Source organism: Rhincodon typus, chromosome 7 (assembly GCF_021869965.1).
Source record: "Rhincodon typus isolate 14 chromosome 7, sRhiTyp1.1, whole genome shotgun sequence".
NCBI classification, from domain to species: Eukaryota; Metazoa; Chordata; class Chondrichthyes; order Orectolobiformes; family Rhincodontidae; genus Rhincodon; species Rhincodon typus.
Genome location: NC_063338.1, coordinates 47,389,589 through 47,414,201, shown reverse-complemented (window position 1 = coordinate 47,414,201; position 24,613 = coordinate 47,389,589). Strand labels below are relative to the sequence as shown.

General features: G+C 39.3%; 1 protein-coding gene across 2 annotated transcripts in view; it reads right to left on the bottom strand.

The window, feature by feature from the left end:
- The window catches only part of erich2 (glutamate-rich 2), a 161,305-nt gene that overhangs the window by 100,643 nt on the left and 36,049 nt on the right, over positions 1-24,613 (bottom strand). For both annotated transcript variants that reach the window (XM_048599422.1, XM_048599423.1), the window contains one exon: positions 9,608-9,720. In XM_048599422.1, the coding sequence (XP_048455379.1) occupies positions 9,608-9,720 (113 nt within the window). The remainder of the gene's footprint in view (positions 1-9,607; positions 9,721-24,613) is intronic.

The following is a 24,613-nucleotide window of genomic DNA, read 5'->3' as shown; positions in this document are numbered from 1 at the left end:
TTTCTCCAACCCTCCCTAACACTGTAAATTCCTGCAGCCACTACAGCGTCAGTTTCGGGAGAAAGTGGGAACAGGGTAATCGTTTGGATGGCCACTTGTGACCATATTGAATGGTGGCGCAGGATTGTTGGGCCAAATGGCCTACACCTGCCTCTCTTTTCTATGTAACATTCCCCATCTCCATAACCTCCATCAGTCCCTAGGACCCTCCCTATCTGTGTAACTTGCACAAGCTCCTATAGTGCTCTCTATTACTGTTTCCTTTATCAGACCGCAGAACACTCCCTATCTATCAAACCCTCCTTCAATACCTCCAACCCTCCCAATTCTGTAACATCCTGGAGTGCCTAATGCCCTCCCTATCCTTGTGTGCTCCTCCCATCACTACAATCATCCAGCACCTTGAAGCCTCCTGATTGCTGGAACTCCGTCTAAAACCACAACCTTCTCTATCTCTGTTACCTTCTTGAGTTAACACTTTTAAGACCTCTGCTAGGACATTGAGCTTCTCTAAAATCTGTAACAGTGTAAATACTATCCAATGGTATCTCTCCAGCTAGTTGAGAGATGAGTACACTGGGGCCCCTGAGCAGCAAGATCTGGGAAACCTCATGCCCTTCATATGTGGGGTTTAGCAGTAGACTAAGTGAGAGCAGCTCACTGAGTAAATGATGGGCAAGAAGCTTAGGATCTTCCTGTTCTCTGTTGCCCTGTGCCATAGAGTTATCTTATTTAGTTAACTCCAAATGCCAAACTCAAACAAGTGAAGGAACAAAAGTTTAAAGAAGATAATTCAAGGCTGAACAGCCGGTGTATTGTTCAGGGATTCAGGTTTTTGGACAATTGGAATGTCTTTTGGGATAGAAAAGGCAGCACGGTGGCTCAATGTTTAGCACTATTGCTTCAGAGCACCAGGGACCCAGGTTCAATCCCAGCCTTGGGTGACCGTCTGTGTGGGTTCGCACATTCTCCCCGTGTCTGCGTGGGTTCCTCCGGGTGCTTTGGTTTCCTCCCACAGTCCAAAGATGTGCAGGTTAGGTGGATTGGCCATGGTAAAATTGCCTATAGTGTCCAGGGATGTGCAGGCTCGGTTGGTTAGCCATGGGGAATGCAGGGTTACATGGCAGCAGGGTGTGTCTGGGTGGGATGCTCTTTAGAGGGTCAGTATGGGCCTAATGGCCTGCTTATACATGGTAGGGATTCTATTCTATGTTCAAAAAAGATGGGTCTAACCTAAACTTAGCAGGAAAGAGAAGGCAACTGGAGGAATTTTAAGTAGCAGTATAAATGGAAGGATTGATGGGTAGGTTATGAATGTGAGGAAAGCATATCAATTACAAAAGAAAGACAAGAGAGAGTCAGAGTATGAAGTAACTCTGAAGAACTAAGTTGCATTTATTTCAATGTAAGGACAGGTAAGGCTGATGAGCTCAGGGCATGTTTAAGAACATGGGATTGGGACGTTATAGCTATTACAGAAACTTGGCTGAGAAATGGACAAGACGGGTAGTTCAATCTTCCTGGTTTTAGTTGCTACAGGAAGGGTAGAAAAGGATGCAAGAAGGCGGGGGGGGTGGTTGTGCTTTTGATTAAGGAATACATTACTGCTGCAACTTGGAAAGTTATTTCTGAAAAATCGTCCAGTGAAAATGTATGCGTAGAAATTACAAATAAGAAAGGAAAGATCACTTTGATGGGATTGTACTATAGGCCCTCCAAATAGTAAGACAGAAATTGAGAAACAGCTCTCTAGAGAGGTCTCAGATATACTTAAGCATAATAACGTTATAATAATGGGGGATTTTAATTTTCCATTGACTGGGGCTACCATAATGTTAAAGGTTTGGATGGTGAAGAATTTCTCAAATGTGCTCAAGAAAACTTTCTTTAAACATGTGGTTGCTCCCACTAGAAAATGAGCAAAACTAGACCTTCTTTTGGGCAATAAGGCAGGGCAGGTGACTGAAGTAAAAGTGGGGGAACACTTTGGGTCTAGTGATCAGAATTCTATTAGTTTCAAAATGTTAATAGAAAAGGATAAGCCTTCCATAAAAGTTAAATCCTTTAATTGCAGTAAGGCAAATTTTACTGGTATTAGACAAGAACTTTCAAAAGTTGAGTGGAGTAGACTGTTTGCAGGTAAAAGGATGTCCAACAAGTGGGGGGCATACAAGGGTGTGATGACAAGAGTTGAGGGGCATTTTGTTCTTGTTAGAGTGAAGGATAAGGCTGGTAAGTTAAGGAACAATGGATGAATAAAGATATTGAGGTTCTAGTCAAGAATAAAAGAGAATCCTTTTTTTTAGATATACACAGCTTGGTTCAATTGAATCTTTAATCAATATAAAGAGTGTAGAGACATTCTTATGAGAGATATCAGGAAGGCAGAGAGGGGATATGAGGTAGCATGACAGATAAGGCTAAGGATAATCCAAAAAGATTCTACGAATACATTAAGAGCAAAAGGGTAACTAGAGAGAGGGTGGGGCCTCTTAAAGATCAAGGAGGTCATCTTTGTATTGAACCCCAGGAGATAGGAGAGAGACTAAATGAATATTTTGCGTCAGTTTTTACTGTGGAGAAAGTAATGGAATCTAGAAGATGCACAGAAATAAAATTTGATGTTTTAAAATCAGTTCACATTACAGAAGAGGAAGTTCGGGAGGTCCTAAAGAATATAAAAGTGGATAAATCTCCAGGGTCTGATCTAATCTAATATATCCCAGAATGTTCTGGGAAGTAAGGGAGGAAATTAAAAGACCCCTTGCAGAAATATTTGCATCATCTATAACTACAGGTGAGGTGCCTGATGACTGGAGGGTGGCTAATGCTGTACCTTTGTTTAAGAAACTTTGTAAGGAGAAACCGGCAAACTATAGACCTGTCAGTCTGACATTAGTTGTGGGTAAATTATTGGAGGTGATTATAAAAGATAGGATTATTGGACATTTAGAGAGGCAAAAATTGATTAGGGATAGTCAGGATGGTTTTGTGCAAGGAAAATCGTGTCTCACAAACTTGATTGAGTTTGTTGAGGAAGTTACCGAAAAGGTTGACGATGACAGAGCAGTAGACGTTGTTTATTTGGATTTTAGTAAAGCCTTTGACAAGGTTCAGCATGGTAGACTAATTAGTAAAGTTAGGTCTCATGGGATTCAGAGTGACCGTGCCAATTGGATACATAATTGGCTTCACGGTAGGAGTCAGAGAATAATGGTGGAGGGTTGCTTTTCGGCCTGCAAGCCTCTGACCAAAAGTGTTCCACAGGGATTGGTTCTGGATCCTCTTTTGTTTGTTATTTATATAAATGAGTTGGATGAGAATATAGAAAGCATGGTTGGTAAATTTGTGGATGACACCAAAATTGTTGGCATTGTAGACAATGAAGAACATTTTCTAAGATTACGAAGGGATCTTGATCAAATGGGTCTATAGCCTGCAAAATGACAGATGGAGTTCAATCTGGATAAATGCAAGGCATTGCATTTTGGTACTATAAACAACGGTAGGGCTTATACAATTAATAGTAGACCTTGGGTAGTGTTGTAGAATAGAGGGACCTAGGTGCACAGGTACATAATTCTTTAAAGTTTGCATCACACATAGACAGGATGGTTAAAAAGGCTTTTGGCATGCTTGCCTTCATTGCTCAGTCCTTTGAGTATAGCAGTTGGGATATTATGTTGAGGTTGTACAGGACGTTGGTGAGTCCTCTTCTGGAATACTGTGTCCAGTTCTGGTCACCCAGATATAGGAAGGATATTATCAAGCTGGAGAGGGTTCAGAAGAGATTTACCAGGATGTTGCCAGGTATGGAAGGTTTGAGTTATAAGGAAAGGCTGGATAGGCTGGGACATTTTTTCCACTGGAGTGTAGGAAGTTGAGAGACGACCTGATAGAAGTTTATAAAATAATGAGAGGTATAGATAGAGTTGATGATGGTTGTCTTTTCTCCAAGATGAGGAATTTCAAGACTAGGGGGTACATTTTTAAGGGAGAGAGATATAAAAAAGACATAACAGGAACATTTTTTACACAGAGGGTGGTACGTATGTGGAATGAACTTCCCGAGGAAGTGGTCGATGTGGATACAATTACAACGTTGAAAAGACATTTGGATGGATATATGAATAGGAAAGGTTTGGAGGGATATGGGCCAGGAGCAGGCAGATGGGACTAGTTTAGTTTGGGATTATGTTTGGTATGGACTGGTTGGACCAAAAGAGTCTGTTTCCGTGATGTATGACTCTATGACTCTATCTGCCCCTCATTAAGTGAGCCTGTCAGGTCTTCCAGTCCCTACCCTACACCCTCACTGTAACTCCTCCAGCTGCTGAACGCCTTCTTTCTCTGCAACCACCTCCAGACCATACAAACTGGCCTTCATCTGTTACTTCCTGCAGTCCCAAATGAGCATGTTCCATATTCTCTCACCAAATTCCAATGAGCTGCATAGAAACAAACTTGAAGTAGGTTTGAGTCATCGATAAAAATAACTCACCCTTTCTCCATCTTCCATGGGAGACCTCTTTTTCAAATCGAGTGTCCTTGCTCGTCTCCCCTATAAAGGGAATGGAAGCATCCCTTCAGTATCCACCCTATCCATTCCCCTAAGGATCTGTACATTTCAATAAGATCAACTCATTCTGATGACCCTGAGCGGCACAGGACCAAAATGTCCAAGTCAGTATCTTTCAACACTTCTGGAAACTCTTCATGCTGTTGTATCCCTCCCTAATTCTGAAATCTCCCCAGTCTGTACAGCACTCCAAACCTCTAACAACTTGGAATACCAAAAACCTGCCTCCCTCTGTATATTCCTCAAGCTCCTACAAGTACTCCCTATTTCTGTAAACTCCTGAATCCGCTACAACCCTCATTATCTCTCATGTCTCCCAGCTCCTACAATTCTCCATGTCTCTGTAAACTGCTCCAGCACCTTCAAACCTCCCTATCTTCGTAAAGTCCAACAACCATCCCTCTCTGTATAATCTTCTCCAGTCACTGAATCACTCTGTGTCTCAGTGACTTTGGCCAGGACTATAACCATCTCAATCTCTATAAACTCCTTCGGCCCTCTTTAATTCTGTTACTTCCTTCAGTCCTGACAACACAAATCATCTGCAACATCTTCAAGCCCCTACAACCTTCCTTAGCAGTGGAACTTTACAACTCTCTATCTCTAACTTCCTCCAGTGACCTCAACACTCTTCAAATCCATAACTGCCTCCAGTCTCTATGACCCCACTGGTCCAGCCAGAATCTGGCCATTTCTTTTGTTTTGTTTCTTATTTTCTGCTTTTGACTTAAAGTTCTGGGATGGCGCCAGAGAGTAGTGACTCTGCACTTCTCACTGTATCCCTGGTCTCAGGTACATGTGACAATAAAATCTAATCTAATCACTCCTGACTTGCTCGGCTCGATATTTACTCCTATATAGTAAAAGAAACCTAACTACTAATCTAAACATCTTTCTTATTTTATTCATCACACATAGCACAAATTCAGAAGAATCACCAGAAAATCATCAACATGCATCATAAAGATGCCTGTGAGTTTCTCCTTTTGATATCAATAAAACATGGCTGAATCCACTAACAACTAAATGTAATCTGGTTTCAGTTCGACAAACCTAACTGAGAAATACATTCTGATCCATTATTCAAAACATAAACATACTTATTTAATATCCGCTATTTCACTTCGATGTTGCCATCCTTACATGACTTAAAGACTTCCCTTTAATTTTTCTCGTTACAAAAATGCAGCTTTTACACACATCCATTTCCATTCCCAGGAATACGTTGCTAAAACAAAGAGTTGAGAACATCTTCAGTTCATACCTCACCCTACAGGGGAACTGACTCTCATATTTTGATCACCAATCTCTCTTCGAAACCCTGAGACACCAGTCTATCTTTAGCCTTGTATATAGCACACAGAAAACACCTTTTCAGTGCATATCCATTATTGTGATAAGCCTGGCTGCCTCTCTCTGGCACTTCTGTATATACACTAAATTCTTTTCAGCTTTCCAATTCTTGTTATTTGTCATTCTTTATCAACTTATCTTCTAATGTATTAGTAGTTACTAAAACACCTTGATCATAAGCTTCCGCTCCTGGTCAGTATTCCTAGCCAGTTCCATTGTCCTTGTTGTATACAAGCTACAATCTCCACCCAAATTCCAACCCAACTCATTCTAGACTGCTCCTACAGTTCTCCCCTTCCTATGATGTAAGCTCCTTTTGCAAATCTGTGATCTATTCATATGGCTTTGTTCACTGCGTGGTCCACAATCAGAAATCATATGATAGTAGGAACTGCAGATGCTGGAGAATCCGAGACAACAAGGTGCAGGGCTGGATGAACACAGCAGGCCAAGCAGCATCATAGGAGCAGAGAGGCTCAAGCAGCATCATAGGAGCAGAGAGGCTCGAGCAGCATCATAGGAGCAGAGAGGCTCGAGCAGCATCATAGGAGCAGAGAGGCTCAAGCAGCATCATAGGAGCAGAGAGGCTCAAGCAGCATCATAGGAGCAGAGAGGCTCAAGCAGCATCATAGGAGCAGAGAGGCTTGAGCAGAGCCTCTCTGCTCCTATGATGCTGCTTGGCCTGCTGTGTTCATCCAGCCCTGCACCTTGTTGTATCAGAAATCATATTATGTTTTCTGGCCTTCAACGCCTTTACTTCCTTTTGCCAATCCATGGATCTTACCTTAGTAATGTTTGTATTTGCTAATTGCTTTCTCTGCTCTCTCTACAATGGTGGCATATTTCTATTCATGGTCCCTTCTGGCATTTCTTCTTTAATGAAGACCTTTGACACGTGTCCACGCGATAGATAGTTCTAACCAGTGTGTCAGTATCAATTTGTCCACTCTCAGTCAATACTTCATCTGCCATAAGCTACTTTGCATAACTGTCCAAAATATATGGATGTGAAATGCATCGTGTTTCACTCTTTACTATTTGGTCTGATTCTATAAACGTATAATCAGTACTAATTAACCTTACAGAATGCACCCTGAAAGTCTGATTACAATTTTGTAAAATTACTATTTTGTCATAACTGACTTAAAATTCTGGGATGGCGCCAGAGAGTAGTGACTCTGCATTTTTCACTGTATCCCTGGTCTCAGGTACACGTGACAATAAAATCTAATCTAATCACTCCTGACCTGCTCTACTCAACATCTAATCCTAAAGAGTAAAAGAAGCTTACTACCAATCTAAACATCTTTCTTACTTTATTCATCACACATAGCACAAATTCAACAGAATCACTCACAGAAAATCATCAACATGCATCATAAAGATGCCTGTGAGTTTCTCCTTGTTATATCAATAAATCATGGCTGAATCCACTAACAACTAAATCCATAGTTATAGTTGATGCAAATATTTCTGCAAGGGATCTTGTAATTTCCTCCCTTACTTCCCACAGATTTAACAATGTTTTGCTATCCACACTCTATGTCCTTCTCTTTCGTAATATACTATGTCCCCAGATGTACTATGTAGCCCTCAACCATTGGTCATGATGTCATCTCATGGATTTCCCACGTCAAGGCAGATTTTAGTTTACAACCTGGGTGTTCTGCTAAGATTTTGAGAAGTATCTTATTAATTACTGCATGATTTATTTCATAAATACCATTACTAATGGGACGTCCTGCTGCTGTATTAGTTACAATAATGATCATATTTTCACATACATCTCTGACCTCATAGCAAACCCCCACCTCCAACTTGTTTCATCGCTGAGGAAATCAGCCAGTCTCCCTATTCTGTTGCCTATCCATTTCTCCACTACTTTGTCCACAATCACTTTTTCCTTTCCTGTACATTACTCCAGACTGTCTAAATTCAGTTGCCAGGTTCATAAAGTGTAAGATGAAAATGTGTTATTCAGTTACCCCATACGTTCTACTCCAATGCTAAAACATTATTGAAGTCTCTCCCTAATGTGGAACTCACTATGGGCCAAGATGGTGACCTTCTACATTTTTAACATTTTTTAACTTCCTCACACATTTTTTTTATATGTTCAGTGTACTCATTGTCCCTTACTCCTGCATCCTTCCGTGCAATTTTTAACTTTTGAGAAGATGGATGGGCAAACTGTCAACTGAGTTTTAAGACAAACAGCCTTTCTTCCTTTAAACGCCTGGCCTAACGCTATTCATGCTTACTTTAATATATTAATTCGAGATGTTAGATTTCATAAAAGATGGGATTTTTGTACAGATTTAACGATGTCTTGCCGCAGTTGTATGCAGCCTTGGTGAGACCACAGCTGGTGTATTTTGTACATTTTTGATCTCCTTATCTAAGAAAAGGATATACTTGCTGTAAAGGGAGTGCAACAGACGTTCAGCAGACTAATACTTGGGATGGCTGGATTGTCTAAGAGGAGAAGGTGAAGAAATTGAGCCCATATTCTTAGAGTTTCAGAGAATGATACGTGATCTTATTGAAACTTATGAAATTCTTACAGAGCATGACAGGATAGATGTTGATAGGTTGTTTGTACTAGCTCGTGAGTCAAGAATCTGGGAATTTGACCCTGCTGTCAAGTGGTTAGAACAATTATTGATTCAGATCAAAAGTCATTCTAAAATGGATATAAGTCACAGCTCTTCAGCGTTGGGTCAATATCGCGGAATTTCTTTCTCATCCACATAGGAGCATCAGAACCAGCAGCAGAAGGATTTCAAAACTTCAAGGAAGGAACACATCACAACCAGAAAGCTTTGTTCCAAAATGATTTATGCCCATGGTGTGGTAAATTCACATCAGTGTCTTCAATCGAAGGTTTTCATTATACATTCAATTATGTAATCACTAATCTTATATGGAGCCCAATGCTTCAGGAAATAGTACAAACCCTGTTTGTTCACTTACCTTTGTTGTTTCATCATCCTGAACCAGAATTTCCTTCATTCAAGGCATTCTTGCAATGTTGATTCAATCTCTACATGTTAATTTGCCATGGCCTTTACCATTGATGGCAATCAAGATATTCTTTATGAAAAACGTAAGACCACCTTTACAATCCACAAGTTATGCCCATTTTGTGAACAGCAAGGTCACAAATCATGGTTCATCAGAATCTTTGATACCAATAATAGAATTTAACAGAACGGTAACTAGTGATGCATGTAAAAGGATCATTACAAAACAAACATAAACCAATGTACCTAGTTGCAGACTACACAAACGAGTAAGTCAAAATTAATGGTGAAGCTGGAGTAATGTAACATTCATAGTGCGTGGGGAAAGGAATGAAGAAGAAAAAGAAGTTATACATGCATTGTCTACCATATGCAATTTTCTTTTTGTAAGAGTATTATACATCTTGATAATCTTTCTGAGACAATGGGAGATATATTGCTTCCTACCACTCCATAATCTTTAGCAAGCTCGTCAGTAAGAGTGGTGCTGAAGTAAATCACAGTTTGAAAACTAAAGAAAATAGAACTTACTTTATTTCACAGTTTTCTAGTATAACAATAAAGCATATATAAAACACATTTTTGGCAATAAACAAAATTATTTTTACAATAGGCAAAAGGTGTTTATTGGCATATTTTTAAAAATTACTACCTGTCATTTCCGGCATATAGTAGGACTGTTTTGTACAGGTGTCCGAAACGTGAGCTTTGCAATGGCTTGTCCTCATTGTGAATGTGGATCGATTGTCCAGAAACATTCCATTCCTATTGTAAAGTGGATTTCACAGTATCAAATACTACTGTACTCTACACTAGTAGCAAATGTATATTTTGAAGCAGGAAGCAGGCCACCAATTTCCTTTCAATCTCTCAAAATTTATAGGTGACCTAACGTTTAAAGAGATTCTGGGAGAATAAAACACAAGGAAGAAATGTAATTATTCACTTTATATATAAACTGTATTTGCTTATTTTACTGTTTCATGGCTAAAAATGGCAATTTATCAAATGTAGCCTTAACAACTCAGAACTTAAACATTGTTTAAATAATTGAATAGTCTTAATCTTTTTATGTTGATAATGGCAAAGCTATTGATTCTTTGTTAGCCTTGGACAAAACTTCCAATGATTTCTGATATCTGCACATGTGCAAATAAAGTGCAGAAGTTTGAGAACCATTGTTGGTGATGTACTATTCCTGCACAAGATGCACTGTTGCAGTTTTCGCTGATAGAATCCACACAGAAATCACAGTGATGGTATAAACTTAGGCTGATTATACAATATTTTCACTTTAAAGATAGATAAAATGAGTAACTGATTTTGTTTTTAACAGTTCAATAAGCGATGAGTGCTGGCCTGACATGTTTTACAATTGTACAGTCTCATTTCCAAAATAGAAAAGTGAAAAGTGGAACCTTTTGAGAAAAATGAAATTTAAAATAGCTTAACAGTTTCCTTTCTGTTTTCAATTTTAAGTCTCTCTCAATGTCATGTGTGTTCTCCAATCTTTAACGAAAACTGAAAGAACTGTGGATGCTGGAAATCAGAAACAAAATCAGGAATTGCTGGAAAAGCTCAGCAGGTCTGGCAGAATCTGTGGAGAAAAATTCTCATTCTTCTTTGCTCTTCTCTCTCCTTGGGTTTTATCTCCACCTATGCCACCACAGGGGCAGCACGGTGGCTCAGTGGTTAGCACTGCTGCCTGACAGTACCAGGGACCAGGGTTCAATTCCACCCTCAGGCAATTGTGTGGAGTTTGCACATTTCCCTGTTTCCCCTGGGTGGTCTGGTTTCCTCCCACAGTCCGAAGATGTGCAGGTGGACTGAACATGTTAAATTGCCCATAGTGTGCAGGGATGTATAGTATAGGGGGATGGGTCTGGGCAGGATGCTCCGAGGGTCGGTATGGACTTGTTGGGCCAAACGGCCCGTTTCCACACTGTAGGGGTTCTATGATTTTATCGTTTACTCTTTACCGCCCTCTACCCCCTCCCCACCCTATCTTCTGCATTAAAACCAACTTTTTTCCTAGCTACTGTCAGCTCTGAACAAGAGTCACTGGAATCACAATGTTAACTCTGATTTCTCTCCACAGATGCTGTCAGACCTGCTCAGCTTTTACAGCAATTTCTGTTTTCACTCCAATCTTTAGTTTGTTTTCTATTTAACATTCTAAAAATATTTTAAGTATAATTTATACTGGTTGTTCATAAGTCCTTGCTTTGCAGTCTGCATGAGCAGGGTTTTCAGGTCCTCCAAAGGTTGAGAATGACACTATTTCCCAGCACTGGCATTTTACAGGAGTTACATTCATGGCATTGGCAAGGCTGCTTATACCTAGTAGGGAAGCAGCCAATTAAAGCTTATTAAGAAGAACCTTATTAACAACAACTAAAAGAGGCCAACTGGGATTTTCCAGTCGAGCTCCAACTTTCTAATCTGGCAGGTAGGCAGGTTGTCAGGTCCACCCTGCTTTGATATAACTGCTCCAAAGATAATGCCAAAGAGAGTATTCCTTTCACGGTGAACACACCTCCCAAAAGTGGTAGCCTCTCTACTTTTTCTATGTTATATTTAAGTTTTCAAGATGAGCTACTGAGAGGGCATTTCCATGTTGAAGCACCCTCCCTGTTCTCTGTAATATAGTTGCCTGCTCCTTTAAATTGGAATGGATCTAATTGGTCTTCCAGCTTCAAGAACCCACCGCGACCACAAAATACCCTGGTCAAAAATTTCAACAGGTGACTGCTTAATGTCTGTTGGAATTGGGGTGCACTTTAAACAGTACTTCCTGTGTAGTATGAAATCTCATTTAACTGTGTTACACTAGTAACTAGCTTCCCTCAGGCATAAACAAAATATTTATCAAGCACCACACTACCCTATTACTCCTGCAATATTTTCAAAGAAAGACAGTTAGTTCTTAGAAGGAAATAATGCTAACCTTCAAATGGAGGTGGGCAAGGGAACAACAATCATCCTGGCATCATGAATAGTTGCCCATGGTCATTGGCCGAAAGAGCTTAGACAGGAAAGTGACCGTGCATAGGTGGCCATTATGATGTATATCAACAGGGATAGGTGGTAAGAGATGGGTACGAGTGACAGGGTCCAGGAAAATGAGCCAGGATCTTCCTGGGAGAAGACCAGGAGTTGCCCTAATTCACTCCAAGGGAAGAACAAACAAACACCATTTTAAGACCACTTCTACTGCTACTCCATTCTACAGGACAGATTCAAGACCAGTCTTTCTTATCTCTCAAGGTAGTGTACTTTCTTTGACTAATTAACTGATATATCGTATCGAAACTGTTGCTTAACAAACCCAATAAACTATTAGAGAATTGCTACAAGCCATCAACTGCCTCTAATGGGTAACTGTGATCACAAACATCCAAATATTAACACCCCCTTTACTCCTTAGGGGTGGCTTCATGAAATATAGCAACATAGAAAATAGGAGCAGGAGTATGAACTTGGCCCACTGAGCCTGCTTTGCCATTCAATAAGATCACATCTGATCCTATATCTCAATGTCATACTCCTGTATTCTCCCCATAGCCCTTGATCCCTTTATAGTTTAGAAATCTATTTATTTCTTAAATATATTCAGCGATACGGCCTCCACCAATCTATGTAGTAGAATAATCCACAGGTTTACATGCCCTTCTCATCTCAATCCTAAATGGTCTATCCTGTATATTGAGACAATGGAGCCTTGTTCTAGAGTCCCAATCAGGAGAATAATAGTCCTTGCATTCAGTCTGTCCAGTCCTGTCAGAATTTTATACAGATCAATGAGGTTGTTTCTCATTCTTCTAAACTCCAATGAATACAGCCCTAATCAAACCAATCTCTCCTCATAAGACAAATCTGCCTTTCCAGGAATCAGTCTGGTAAACTCTTGTGTACTCCCTCTATTGCAAATAAATATTTTTCTCAGGTAAAGAAACTAAAACTACACATAACACTCTGGGGTGGTCTCACCAAAGCCATGTACAGCTGCAATAAGACATCCTTGTTCCTATGCTCAAATCATTTTGCAATGAAGGCTACAAGCATGCACCAGCTTGCTTTCAGTGATTTGTACAAGGACATTCAGATCCACTTTTGTATAAACATTTCCTAATCTATCACCTTTTAAATAACCACTCTGCCATTCTGTTTTTCATACTGAGATGAATATTTTCACACTTAGCAATGCTATATTGCATCTGCCATGTATGTGCCCAATCACTCAATTTATCTAAATTACCTTGAGGTCTCTTTACTTCCTCCTCATTACTCACAATTCTTCCTAGTTTTGAGACAAGAGCACACTTGGAAAAAATACATCTGATTTCCTCATCTAAATGATTAGTTTACATAATGAAAGCTGATCTCTGAGTACCCCACATTATACTGCAAAATAAAAGACACATTAATTTCTTCTGTTTCCTATCTGCTAACCAATTCTTTATCCATGCTGGTATATTACCCTCAATCCTGTTTTCTGCAACCTTGCACAATAATGTCTTACGTGGGACGTTAACAAAGCTTTCTGAAAATCCAAAATACACTACATCCACTGGTTCTTCTTTATCTACTTTACTGGTGAAATCCTAAAAAAAACACAACTTAAGTTTGCCAAACGTAATTTCCCTTCCATAAATCCTTGTTGACTTTGTCTAATCCTGTTGATATTTTCTATATGTCCTCATCACATGCTTTACAATAGACACTAGCAGTTTACATACTACAGATGTTATATTATTAGGCTAACTGGTCAGTACTTCTCTGCTTTCTCTCTTCCCCACCTTTTTCATAAATTTTTGATGAACCCTTGACAAAAAGTTACATTTGCCACACTCCAGTCTGCTGATACTGTTCCAGAATATACATAATTTTGGAAGATGACAACAAACACATGCACTATTTCCATGGCTACCTCTTTCAAAATTGATCTGTCATCAGGGACAGGAGGTAGTGACTTGCATGGAGAATGAGCAGACTGATCATGGAGCTTTGGCACAGAGAGCCATTCAAGAGAGGGAGGAAATAGGAATGTAGTAGTGGTTAGGGACAGTATAATTAAGGGTATAGGTACTGTTCACTGTAGCAGGATTCCCAAAGGCTGTGTTGCCTGTCCATTACGAAGGCAAATGGCATCTCCTTGGGGAAGAATTTGCAAAAGAAGGGGAGGGATCCAACAATCTACATTGGTACCAATGGTTTTTATAGGACTAATATGGAGAATCTGCTGTAAGATTTTCAATAGTTTAGTTAAATTATAAAGCAGAAAACCAATGAAATAATCTCTGAATTACTACCTAAGCAATGGGCAAAGTGACATTGGGTAAATAAAGTCAAGGAGTTAAATATGTAGCTCAAAGATGATGTGGGTAAGATTGGTTTCAGTGCATGGAGTACTGGCACCAGTACTGGGGTAGAAGGAAGCTGTTCTGGTGAGACAGGCTTGACTTGAAACATACTGGAATGAAAAACTAGGGCTGTAGAGAAGGCTTTGAACTAATTGGAGCAAGTAGGGGAAAGTTTGGGAGAGGGTTAATGTAGGCTTACAAAGCAAAAAGGATATGGTAAAATTATGGGGTAAGCATTTGGATAACAATACCCAGGAGTGGTACAGGAAGGAACATAGTATACAAGCATTGAAAACAGCAGTAATAAGGATCAAAGGAGGAAAAATGGTATAAAGCAAAATTAATCTCTCTCTACTCAAGTGTGCATGCTATTCAGAAAAAAATAAATGAATTAGCAACACAAATACAGATTAATGGGTATGACCTTATAGCCATTACAAAGACAATGTTTCAAGGAGATCCCCTAATAGCTATACAGTGGGATGGAAAATAATTCAGGAGATAATGAGGGCAGAAAGAAAGACAGTTCATTAATCATTTGTATCTTTAAACATAATTTTTGTTTATTCGCTTATGGGACATGAGCATTACTGGCTGGCTAACATTTATTGCCCATTTCCAGTTGCTTTTGAGAAGGTGGTAGTGAGCTGTCTTCTTCAACCATGGCAGTCCATGTGCTGGAGACAGACCCACAATGCCATTATGGAGGGAATTCCAGGATTTTGGCTCAGCAACAGTGAAGAAATGGCAATATATTTCCAAGTCAGGGTGATGAGTAGGTACAGAAGAGAAGGATTTGGGAGTTCTCATCCATGAATCACAAAAAGCTAGCATCCAAATTCAGAGGATAATATAGAATCAAGTGGAATGTTAGCCTTTATTTCAAACAGGATGGAGAATAATAGTAGGAAGGTTTTACTAAAACTATACAATGCACTTGTCAGAAGACAGCTCGAATACTAGCTTTATCTAAGGAAAGATATACTGGCATCGGAGGCCGTCCAGAGAAGGTTGATCCCATGCATGCAGGGACTGTCTTATGAGGAGAGGGTGAGTAGGTTGGATTTATGCATTTGGAGTTTAGGAGAATGAGTGGATACTTTATTGAAACATACAAGATTCATTGGAGGCTTGACAGGGCAGAAGTGGAAAGGTTGTTTTCCTCTGGGGGCAGAGTGAGGAGCATAATCTAAGAGTAAGGAGTAAGGAGTCACCCATTTAAGACAGATGAGGAGAAATTTCCTCTCACAGAGGGTGGTGAATCTGTAGAGTTCATTACCGCAGAGGACTGCTGAGGCTGGATTGTTAAATATATTCAAAACTACAATAGATAGATTTTTAAACTGTGAGGAAATCAAGACTTATGTGGATAAGGCAGGGATATGGAGTTGATGATTAGCAGCTCAACCATGATCTAATTGAATGGCACAATCATATTGAATGGCTGAATGGCCTACTTCTGCTCCTATATCTCACAGCCTTATAGCCTTTTAGTTCCCGGCAATGTAAATTATTATGTGCTGGGGATCTATCAGCTTTCAGTCCCATTAATTTCTTGAGCACTTTATTTTACAATTACCAATTTAGTCCAATTCTTCCTTCTCAATGTATCCTTGTTTCCCTGTCATTTCTGGGAATTTGTTTGTGTTTTCTTCTGTGAAAAAGAACCAAAGTAATCGTTTAATTACTCCGCCATTTTCTTGATCTCCATTGTCAATTCTGGAAAGAATCCTGGCTCCTGATCCCCATCTATTTAAAGTGAAACCTTCAATCTGTCTTGCACACTGTTGACACAATTTCCCTGTATTGAGTTCCACACTAAAACGACATTAAGTGGAAATTTACACTTACAACATCACAAAAAGAGTTTGAGCAACTGTATACAAGGTGAACAGCTGCTGCGTCACTGCTCACATTAAAAGTTGGACCTTGTGTTCTTTAGTTCTAGTTCCAGGCATTTGTATGTAGACAATGTAGAGAAGAGATACAGCTTTATTCTTAATTCTAAAGAATTTCTTTATTCTAAAGAAATCAGGTATGAAAAATGTATACATAAACTGGGAGGAGATCTTAGAGAAGTATTTAAACTATTTCTACAATGGAAATTTTTACATTCAGATTGTGAGCTGTGCACTGACTGTCCACATTGCAATTAATAAAAGCAAATTTCCGTAAGGATCATCTTGCCCATTCATGTAATAGCAGTGGAAAACCTGTACAATTCCTATGAAACAGCATAAGTCATACAGTTCTTCCACCAAGGTTATCACAGAGGAACTAGAAAAGGTACATGGAAAGTCACCTGGCATCTTTGCCTTAATGAGAGTATTGTCAATTGACTGTGTCATGCTGATGCTGTTCTCACACAATTCAGACAAAAAAAGGTAATAATATAAAACAACTTAAGATGAATTTAATGGAACACAGAAAATAATCCATGGCAATACTTTCAGAAATGCAGGACTGCAAAATAAGAAAGCTCAAGTTCTAAATTTTTAGGTGCGCACAAAGGACAATACCAGGAAGTGTGTCATAGTAGAGAATGATCAACAGCTTGAACAGGGTCCTGGTAATACAGGTTAAGGCTAGCACTCCGGATTTATTCATAAAAACTAAATATTATAATGTGAAAACAGTAGATTTAGCATTCTCAAAGGATGAAATGAAATGGGTCAAAGGGGCTTTTCAATCATGAACCATCCTGTGAAACTTAATTTAATTTAATGTAAATTCAGTTAATTGGTAACAAATTTATCCACAATCCAAATTTATTAAGGTCTGTAACATAAATAAACTGACATATTGTTACCTCAAGAAATATTTTTAGATTTACAAAATAAGCTATAATAAGCTTCATGCGTATTTGTTTAGATTTTCTGTTAATAGACATCACAGATTGATTTCTGTGACAAATACCAAAGAATTAGTAATAAATGATAAATAATTTTTAAGCCTAATACAGTCAACATTCTGCAAAACAGTTCAGATACTGTTAAAAAGTGTTCTTTTTTAACATGGCTCACTTCTGATTTTTTTTCAACTAAAATGCTTTACCTATATGCAGGCAATCCCTGATTTACAAATGTCTCGCCTATGAATGCTCATACTTATGAATGAGATACCATAGAGGGGTGTATTAATATTATTTTTAAAGATCCGACATGTAAATGCTACTTCATACAAATGAAAACTGGAAGGACTTAAAAAGCAAGTAAAATCTGGGCAATTCTTATTAATCAACTGTAACTAATTAACTGGGTATCACACTATAGGAAGGATGTGAACACACTGAAGAGTGTGCAGAAAATATTTCCAACAGTGGTTTCAGTCATGAGAACCTTCAATTATGAGGATAAATTGGAGAGGGTGGCGCTGTTCTTGGAGGGAAGAATTTTAAGAGAAGATCTAACAGAAGTTTTGAAAATAAAAACCTAAAAGAACTGTGGATGCTGTAAACGAGAAACAAAAACAGAAGTTGCTGAAAAAGCTCAGCAGATCTGGCAGCATCTGTGAAGAGAAATCAAAGTTAATGTTTCGGGTTCAGTGACCCTTCTTCAGAACAGTTCCCGGAACACCAGACCCGAAACGTTAACTCTGATTTCTCTTCACAGATGCTGCCAGACCTGCTGAGCTATTCCAGCAACTTCTGTATTTGTTTGAGAAGTTTTCAAAATCATGAGAGGGCTGGATAAAGCAGATAGGGAGAAACTGTATCAGAGATAGTAGGAACTGCAGATGCTGGAGAATCTGAGATAACAAGGTGTAGAGCTGGATGAACACAGCAGGCCAAGCAGCATCATAGGAACAGGACGAAGGGTCTAGGCCCGAAACGTCAGCCTTCCTGCTCCTAATATGCTGCTTGGTCTGCTGTGTTCATCCAGCTCTACACCTTGTTATCTGTGATGTAAGAAAAATCTTTTTCACACATTGAAAGGTATGGATCTGGAATGCATTGTCTGGAAGTACAATCATGACTCCATGCTATCACACTGGTAGAAGAGGCTGCAATAACAACCTCAGTTAGTATAGGGTTTGAACCCATACTGTCACAGCACCACATTGAACTATCTGAGCAATCTGATCATGGCATTGATCAATAAAGCTGAGCAGTGGTTTTGAGTATACCAAGCATCAACAAAGGATTATAACTTTAATCTGATCCTGATTTAAGACAAATAGAAATTGTATTGGAATTGGAGAAAAAAAAAGTCTGTGAAATAGTGCAAAAGGAACAAAAAATGGATTTATTAAAGGAAAACCATATTTGACTAACTTCATTGAGATTTTGATGAGGTAAACAAGAATTTGGACAAGGGTAATTAATATATGTATATACCTTTAGTCAGAGTTGGGAGCAGCAACAGACCTCAAAATCAGTGGGAATATTGGAGAGAGGATAAATAAATGCTCAGCCATGGGGCCTAACACTTACCTACTGCAAGAGTTGGAAACAGCTTGGATCAGGGTGTACCCAAGTTTGAAAAAAAACTATTAAAAAAAATTAAACTGTGACATCACAGGAAGGCTATGAGTTGACTGGCTGGTGAGTACTGTAACTGTATATCCCTAAATCCAAGGTTAGTGAGTTAGTCTTAGTAGCTAGGAAATTCAAAAATTTTATTTTGTTTTTCCAAATAATAGGAATTAAGTAAAAAATTTAAGTACTGGCCTATGTTTAACTGATCTCAACAGAAGGTAAATAGGAATTTATGCAGTAGCTCATGACTTTACTGCACACTCTTATAGTCTAAAAAAAGACATTCTGAAGAAGGGTCTAGGCCCGAAACGTCAGCCTTCCTGCTCCTCTGATGCTGCTTGGCCTGCTGTGTTCATCCAGCTCTACACCTTGTTTTCTCTCATTCACTAAAACTCTATTCCTTAGCCATTTTTGTATTCATGCTATTGCCAATTTAGCTGAGTGGCTTCTATTTCATTAACAAGCCTAATATTTTTATCAAAAGCATTTTGATAATCCATTTATTTGGAACTCTCTTCCTCAAAAAGTGATGGAAGCAAAGTATTTGAATGCTTTTGAGGAAAGGTAGATAGATTCTTAATAAGCAAGGGGGTAAAAGGTTATCAGCGTTAAACAGGAATGTGAAGTGATGAGATCTTATTGATTGGCTTCAGAGGCTGAGTAGCTTACTCCCGTGCCTAATTTGTATGCTTTTATATAGAATCTTAGAACTGTTATAACGTAGAAGGAAGCCATTTGAACCATGCATATGTGTTGACCCTGTGAAAGAGCAACACTTCTCGTGCCTTGATCCCATCTTCCTTTTCAGTGCATGCATCCCGGATTATAACTGCTCCCTACATAAAAAAGGTGACAAAATAGTCATGAGCCCCTTATACTTGTTGGAGGAGAGGGCATAAAAGGTGGCGAAAGGGTTTTAAGGAAACAGTTTGTATTAGAAATAAACGGCCATGAGAAGGGTTACTTTGCATTTCAGATTGACTCTTTAATAGTTAAAAAATTTTGGCAGACAACAGCAGGACATCACAGCACCTCATGTGGACCAATCTAGCAGTGAATAGCAAAACCAATTGTCCACCCTAGCTTTCAAGTCTTTACCCTTTGAACTTAAAGGAACAAAGACTAGGACGCTACGACTGAAGATGGTCAATGTGTGAGGCAGTAATACTTTTAATGGGACTAAGGTATCAAAAATGGAGGTGAGAGCACGGATGCGCAGATCAGTAGCTGCAGTAATGCGGGGAAATCACATTATATAAAACACCAAAAATGCTTAAATTTAAAAATAAATTCACAAGGTGATGTTCAATACTGGATATTAAACATTAATTATTTTTTTTGAGCAAAATATATACATATGGAAAGATAACCAGGAAGCTTCTTTTCAAACAATGCCAATTTTGATAAACTTCTTCTTTATTAAAATTTTTAAGATTATTATCAAATACACTGCACTCTAGCTACAATAACATAACTATCATCCTCTAAACAAAGATGAATTTATCCTTAGTTCTGTGCTATTAACTGGTACATAAGTCAGCCAAGTATAATATTCTGTACTAGATTAAAATATTAGACCACATCCCATTTCAATCAGAATCTTACTGACAGAGCACACATTAAACTTAGAAATCTTGAGAGTTTTAAATGATAACGAGACAAACATGCCTCACAAGTGGAAATCAGATATTTTCTTTTAAGTCCTCATTACTCCAGGAACATCAGAAAATAATCTACAATAAGTCAGGACGTTGTGCACACATTGTGTATTATGGTGACTTAACATCACCAAACTATGTACTGCCCAATTTTAAAATTTTATGGTGCTTTCTTAAATTGTCATCCCACATCTGTTCATTCAATATTTATTATTGTTTTGAGTATTGGTTCAGGAGAACCACAGCATGGATTTATCCCCCAAGTAAAGTGCAATAAAAGGAGAAGAAGCAGGAAATTTAAATTGCTACTGTGCGACGCCTCCTTAAGCTATCTGTTTAGCTGCTGATGGACGTAAATAGGAGTGGTGATGGCCTAGTGGTTTTATCAGTAGACAAGATCCAGGTAATGTTTCGGGTGACATAGGTTCAAATCCATCAATGGCTTATGGTAGAATTTGAATTCTATAAAAATCTGGAATTGATAATGATGACCGTGAAACCATTGCTGATTGTTGGGGAAATCTCATCTTGTTTACTAATGTCCTTTATGGAAGGAAACCAGCCATCTTCATTTCTCTGGCCTACATATAGCTCCAGACCTACAGCAATATGATTGAGTCTCAACTACCTTCTGGGTATTTAGGGTTGGACAATAAAAGCTGGTCTTGTAAGCGATGCCCACTATAAATTCCAACAGGCCTGAAAACATTCTGTAAATCTTACACTTTGCAGTAAGTAAATAAAAATAAGCATCCACCATCTAATTTTTGGGCTGCCCAAGTAACTTTTAAAGGACCTCCATGAAAATCTATTCTATATTTTTAAAGTTGTTCTACTTCTAATATATAGTATTTCTTCATATCTTATCAATGTAAAACTATTCATCATATGTTCAAAGTTAATATTATTCATATTTACATATGTGTAGTAAAATTATCAATGTTTAAGCATAAATGTGAGCAACCCCAGCAAACCTCCTTCCCTGAAGGATGTCAGTGCATCAGCTGGGATTTTTCAACATAGTTGTCATTAAACCAACTTTAATTCCAGTTTTTTTATTAATTGAGTTCAAAATGCACTACCTGCTGTGATGGGATTTTACCAATATCCTTGGAGCATGAGCCTGGGACCTCAAGATTACTAGCCTGGTGACATTACCAATATGTCACCATTTGGTACGGCCTTTATGTAACTCCAGATCCAAGATCTATGATTCGACAGCACCAGCACTGACCAATTTGGCACATTCTAAAGGACACAGCAGCTAGAGAGGTCTGTGACTGGTGCCTGAGGGAACCAACAAGAGGGAAAACTTACTTGACCTCATCCTCATAAATCTACCTGTCCTAGATGTATGTTTCCGTGACAGTATTGCTAGGAGGAGCTATTGAACCGTGCTTGTGGGGATGAAGTTCCTTCTTCACACTGAAGATACTCCAACATGTTGTCCCGCACAAACACCATGCTAAACAGGATAGATATTTTAAAACAGATGTATCAAACCAAAGTGGACATCCATGAGACATTGTGAGCTACCAGCTGCAGCAGAATGGAATTCAATCATAATCTGTCACCCAGCACATCCTCAGACCTACCATTACCATCTAGACATTGGTTCAATGGGCAGCACAAGTATACCTAAAAGTGATGTGTCAGCCTGGTAAGGCTACAACACAGAACTACTTGTGTGATACACAGAATAAGCAGCAAGTGATTGACAGCTAAGTGATTCCATGACCAATGAATTAGATCTAAATTCTGCAGTCCTACTACATTCAGTCATCAATGGTGCTGGACAATAAAATAACTCACTGGGAGGAACAGGCTCCACAAGCATCATCATACTCGATGATCCAGTTCCAGTGGCAAGGAAACCTTAACAACTGGAGTTCTCCCTAATGCTGCAGCCTTCACCCACTGCTGCAACCATTGATATCACTTGAATATCTTCTGCCAGAATTACTGCTGATGACTTGTTTTGGATTGCCCTTTGTCTGGTTTCTCACCTCTGACCTTACTTCATGGGTGGCCCAGCCAGGAATTGAGAATGCATGATAGCATCACTCTCAGGATCAAAAGAACACTCAAGCCTCAGCAAAGTGGCAATGCATGCAAAGGTCTTTTCAGAAAATCCCCAAACTTGCCAATAAAGATGATCTTGAACTCCCACCTAGTGTCGCAGAATTTGAAGCCACCGTTAAGACAATTGAAGACTGGAAAAGCTGCAAGCATAGACAGGATTCCAGTGGAGATTTTCAATCTTGGAGGAGCAGAGCTTACCCGTCTACGTTATCAAATGTTCCTGAAATCTGGGACAAAGAAGACATCGCTGCCAATTTCAGGGATGCTGTCAACGTTACCATCTTCAAGAAAGGAGACAATGTGGACTGTGGAAACTACCAAGGAATCTTCCTGCCTTCTATTGCTGGGAAGATCTTTGCCCAAATCCTTGCTATGCGCCTTCTCCCAGTCTCCAAGGAAATCATTCCTAAAAGCCCAGCATGATCACAGATCTAAGGGCATGATTTCCATTTCTTGGAAATGCCAAGAGAAATGCCAGGAACAACACCAACCATGTAAACGGCCTTAATCGATCTAACCAAGGTTTTTGACTCAGTCAATTAGGAAGTGCTATGGAAGATCCTGTCAAAGGCTGTCCAGTGAAATTTAATCAACATCCTCTGTCTCCTCCACGACAAGGCATCAATGGTGATCCTCACCAACAGTAATACGACAGAATCCTCTGAGGCCAGTTCAAGAGTTAGGCAGAGATGTGTCATCAACCCCACCGTTTTCCCTATCTTCATTGCTACCATTCTTCATCTTGTCGAGAACAAACTTCCCAGTGGTAACAGACAATGTCTACAAAATGGACAGAAAACTTTACAGCCTTAACCGGTGGAAATCCAAGAAGAAAATGACACTGACCTTGCTTGTGGAAGTTCAGCATGTGGATGACAATGTCATCTCTGCTCTCTTAGAAGAGAATCTTCAAGCCTTGCTAAATATCTTTGCAGAAACATAACAAAGAATTGGTCTCAGTCTCAACCTCAAAGAGACTCAAACCAACGTTCCCTGGCCCACCTCCAGTCCATCCCTCCATTAAGATCAATAGAAAAATTGTCCCAAATGTGGAACATTTCTCTTAACTCTCATTTAAGCCCGTCAATAAAGCAGAAATTCTGCATTACATCCACTCTGTGAGCATGACCTTTGGATGCCTAAAGATGATAGTCTTCGAAGAACGTGAAATCTATGATGATACCAAGATCCTTGCGTAAAAGGAAGTCATCCTTCCAACTCTTCTATATGGCTATAAAAATTAGACTACATGTAGATGTCATCTCCTGACCCTTGAGAAGTACCATCAGTTTTGATTTGATTTGATTTGATTTTTTCATTGTCATGTGTATTTTGTTACAAAATACAGTGAAAAGAGTTGTATTATGTCGCCACTCTCTGGCGTCATTTTAAAATACAGAAAAATAAACCAAAATATAGAATATAAAGACAGAAAAAAATAAAGAAAAAGTGTTCAACTATATAGATGTTCTCATTAAGTGCTCCACTATGGGCCATGGGCCTGGTGGTCAGACACAAGTCCCCTTCACCGCACCAATGGAATGAAAGTCACCACTCTTCTGCACCATCTCATCTCCACTGACTTCTCACCACTATGAATCTTCGTTGGATTTTGCAAATGCAGACACCACCGATGCTGCCGGGAACTGCACCGGCCCCAATCCTACTCCGCCGCTGTCACGAGTCCACTTTGGGCCCACCTTGGTGATGCAGCCATTGCCAATACCACTGGGTCTCATATTGGGTCAATGTTGTTTGGGATGGATTTTCCCTATCAGGTGGGCACACTGACGTACTAACATCAACGTCCTTGAAGCAGCAAATAGCACCAGCACGGAGGCCATGATCAATTGAAACCAACTCTACTGGGTTGGCCACGTGCTTAGGGTGCCCAACATCCCACTGCCAAATCAAATATTTTTCGTCTCACCCAAAGAAAGCACTTGAACAAGAGGAGGACAAAGGAAGCATTTTAAAGATTCCCTGAAGTCTTCCCTCAAGAAATACAACAGATGTCAATGCATGGGAGATAACACAGTATGGAGCTGGAAGAACACAGTATGGAGCTGGAAGAACAC